At 33.8% G+C, this 3,683-nt stretch overlaps 1 protein-coding gene across 1 annotated transcript; it reads left to right on the forward strand.

Moving 5' to 3' along the window:
- Window positions 1-343: 343 nt before the first annotated feature.
- Window positions 344-1,494, forward strand: LOC147556782 (NDR1/HIN1-like protein 13). Its single transcript, XM_086657736.1, has one exon. The coding sequence runs from the start codon at window positions 452-454 to the stop codon at window positions 1,262-1,264; it is 813 nt and encodes a 270-aa protein (XP_086513862.1). The 5' UTR covers window positions 344-451; the 3' UTR covers window positions 1,265-1,494.
- Window positions 1,495-3,683: the final 2,189 nt, after the last annotated feature.

The following is a 3,683-nucleotide window of genomic DNA, read 5'->3' on the forward strand; positions in this document are numbered from 1 at the left end:
ATCAATGATGAAAAACAAACTACATAGCAGTTACAAAAGTGTTTAAAAAATCAAACACCCTTTTAATTCTAAACTTCTGCTAGTATTTATTTAATTTAATATTTTAAATTATGTATACCTATTTAAAAAAAAACAATATTGGCTGTCAATATAAATAAATTCCTCCTGAATTTGATGAAACAAAATGGTAGTACAATTTAGAGAAGTAAAAAAACATAAAAATAGGTAAAATGCCAAATTAGGAGAAGTGGAACCATCTCTTTTGGTTGGATGGTAACTGTCTCTCACTCTTCCTCTCTTTCTCCTTCCACACTCAACATTACTTCCTTCCCTTACATTTCCTTCCTCCCCTCCTTCTCTCACTACTCCTTCACCCCTCTCTCCCTCTCTCTCTCTAAACTTTTCTCTTTCTCTCTCTTTACGAAACTATTGAGATAGAGAAGGAAAATAGATGACAGATAGAGTCTACCCATCTTCTAAACCAACTACCATGAATCCTGCCCCTCCTCCTCAAACCCTAAATGGAACCGCCACCCATCAACCTTTCCCCGCCACAAAATCTCAATTATACGGCGCCTCCCGCCCTGCTTACCGTCCCCAACCGAAGCGCCGCCGCACTCGAAGCTGTTGTTGTTCTTGCTGCCTCTGGTCCACCTTCATCATCATCGCTGTCATCCTCCTCGCCGCCATTGCTGGTGCTGTACTTTGGGTTCTTTATCGTCCTCAACGCCCTTCCTTCTCTGTTACTACTCTCAGAATCTCCAAATTCAATATCACAACCTCCAAAGATTCCACCAATCACCTCAATTCAAATCTAGATCTTACCTTATCTGCTCGTAACCCTAACAAGAAAATTACATTCTTTTATGACCCAATTTCAATTTCTGTTAAATCAAACGATATTGATGTCGGAAATGGTAATTTTCCATCATTTATTCATGGAAAGAAGAACACAACTGTACTTAAAGCTCCAATTAGTAGCAGTACTACTAATAATATCCTCGATTCTTCCTCTGTTACTTCTCTAAAATCAGATCTGAAGAAGAAAAGTGGGTTACCATTAACAATTGAATTAGAAACAAAAGTGAAAGTGAAAATTGGAAGTCTGAAAACAAAGAAAATTGGTATTAGGGTTTCTTGTACTGGAATTCAAGCTTTGATTCCTCAAGGCAAAACTTCTTCTACTACTTCAGCTTTATCTTCATCTTCTCACCCAAAATGTAAGGTAAATCTTCGAATCAAGATCTGGAAATGGACATTCTAAATCTCTGATAATCAAATTTACCTACCCATTACTTGAATTTCATTTTTTTAATTGTAAATCGAGCTGGTTTGCTTAAATTCTAGAGAGAGAAAGGAAAAAAAAAATTCAATACAGAGTCATGTGGTTTGTTTTCTGTTTTTTTTTTTTTTTTTGTGAGTTTGGTGTTTGTAAGGAGTATAAAAGTTTGATGTAATGAGTTTGCATGCAATTGAAGAGAATATTCGATTTAACGTGGATAATCTAACGGTTTATATTTGTGAACAAACTCTCATGCACTTGATGTTTAATAATCATGATATAATACTTCATGTTGTACTTTAAGTAATGATAAACCTAAGTTTCAAAACCTTTTGATTTGGTGCTAATGATGTCAGTTGACTTTGACTTTTAAAGACTTTGTCGGTGGAAATATAAGTATAAATATTTGAGGAGACAATTTTAATGTGTATGTCAGCCGGATGGACTGAACGATAGTAGGTCGCACTGTCCTAGTTTTCATGTTTAATGAAGTACTAGAAAAAACTAGGAAAGAAGTCAAGAACAAGAAGAAGCTAACCTTCCCTTTTTTCAACACACAAAAAAAAAAGCTAACCTTCCCTTGTAAATTCAAGATCTATAAATCTTTTACGAGAAATGTTATGTGACGCAAAAATAAAGGTCGTTAGCTTGTTACAGGTCGAAAATTACTGTAGTCGATTCTCATGCATTAATGCAGATGTTTCTATCTCTACGTATACAGATTAATAGAAGTCTTTCACATCAAGTTTCACGAATTTTGCTCTTGAATCAGACCCTCATTTTCGAACTTCATATGACATATCAGTTGTGATGTTTTATTTTTGGATATAATTAGTGATGAGTGGTTCCACATAGTACCATGTGTGTCATATATTGATAATGTAACCAATAATCTGTAAATGAGGATGGGATAATAATTGCAATACATGTGGTTTTGTTCCATTTCAAGACAAATGCTTTATTATATATATTTAGAAAAAGCTGATTAATCAACCTAATCATGTATTTTAGTAGGCATATTTTGGATTAATTTACAATTAAGAGTTAGACTCGCCAGCTTACTCACCTAACTATAAACCTAACCCCCAATCAAAACAATTCACCTTATTACCTTTCAAAGTCAATATCACCTAATGTTACATCGTCCACCTAGTTATCAAATTTTACGTATTGAAATATTTGCTGGAGCCCCAAGATTTTTCTAGTTTTTGTTGTCTGCCAGAAGCTGTATGATATGCATCATAGACAGTGCCGGCCCAAGTCTACGAGAGGCCTAAAGCGAAAGCGAAAACGAGGCCCTATATGCACTAACAAAAAAATAATTTGTAGAGTATTTATTAAAGAAACTATTTTCAAATTTTCTTAATTTCTCTAACATTTGTTATCTTTTTGTTTGTTTTAGCATGCCATGATCAATCAGACATTTTTTGAATACTAAAATGTAATTAAAAATGCTAAACCCTAAACCTTTCAACAAAAAAAAAAAGTAGAAAAACTAAACAAAAAAAAGGCATAGTTACCAAATTAATAGTGCTGTTATTTAAATTTAAGACTATACCAATATAATAAACAAAAAATGTGTGATAATGAAAAACAAGTATAACAACGATAAATCGATAATAATTATCAACTTATTTGCTCCTAAAACTCTAAAAGAAATAATGTTTAGAGGTATTTAACAAAAACATAAAATATATGGGGGTGATAAGATACTACTATATTAGTATCTATTTAACCAAATAATTAAGCTGAAACCCAACTTCAAGAATTGAATGGAAAAAGAAAACAGTAATTAAAAAAAATCAAAAGAAGGAATAAAAAGCATATGGGAAGTAGAAGAGGGCAAGAGGCTCACAGAGGAAATACAGGGAAATGATAGAGTGACTTAGAAATTGGTACTCAGAGGGTGATATATTTCCTCATTTAGAAACAAAAGCGGTCCCCACCATAGTCAAACTTTGAAAAAACCTCGTCTTTTAGTGATTCCACATCAGTTGGGCATTAAAATGCCAAAAAACTGGGCACTCTAGCATCTCTCTTCAAAAGATAGTAAGAAAGAAAGAGGAAGACTTATCACGTTTTCAGTCAATCATTCCTATTAATAGTTGGGCCTTCCTCACACAGTTTGCTCTTCTTTTTTTCTCTGAACGGGTGCCTATAAAAGTACCATTCAATTTGGAGGCCCTTATGAAATTGGGGCCCAAAGCAACTGCTTTGGCTGCTTTGGGCCTAGGCCACCCCTGATCATAGAGAGATTATATTGTAAAGAAAATAGGGTAATACTGCAACTAAAATATTGTAGGTATTGGATGTTGTTTTCATTGTACCGATTCAACGAGTTAACTCAACGAGTATATTAACTGAGTCACTGGTGAAACTGATTACTACTTTGATTTTATTT

The sequence above is a fragment of the Eschscholzia californica genome, unplaced genomic scaffold, assembly GCF_041429995.1.
Source record: "Eschscholzia californica isolate CP2 unplaced genomic scaffold, dmEscCali1.0.p SCAF_2, whole genome shotgun sequence".
In the NCBI taxonomy this organism is placed as follows: Eukaryota; Viridiplantae; Streptophyta; class Magnoliopsida; order Ranunculales; family Papaveraceae; genus Eschscholzia; species Eschscholzia californica.

Coding starts and splice junctions, on each gene's coding strand:
- LOC147556782 (XM_086657736.1), top strand. CDS start 452: ATGACAGATAGAGTCTACCCATCTTCTAAACCAACTACCATGAATCCT.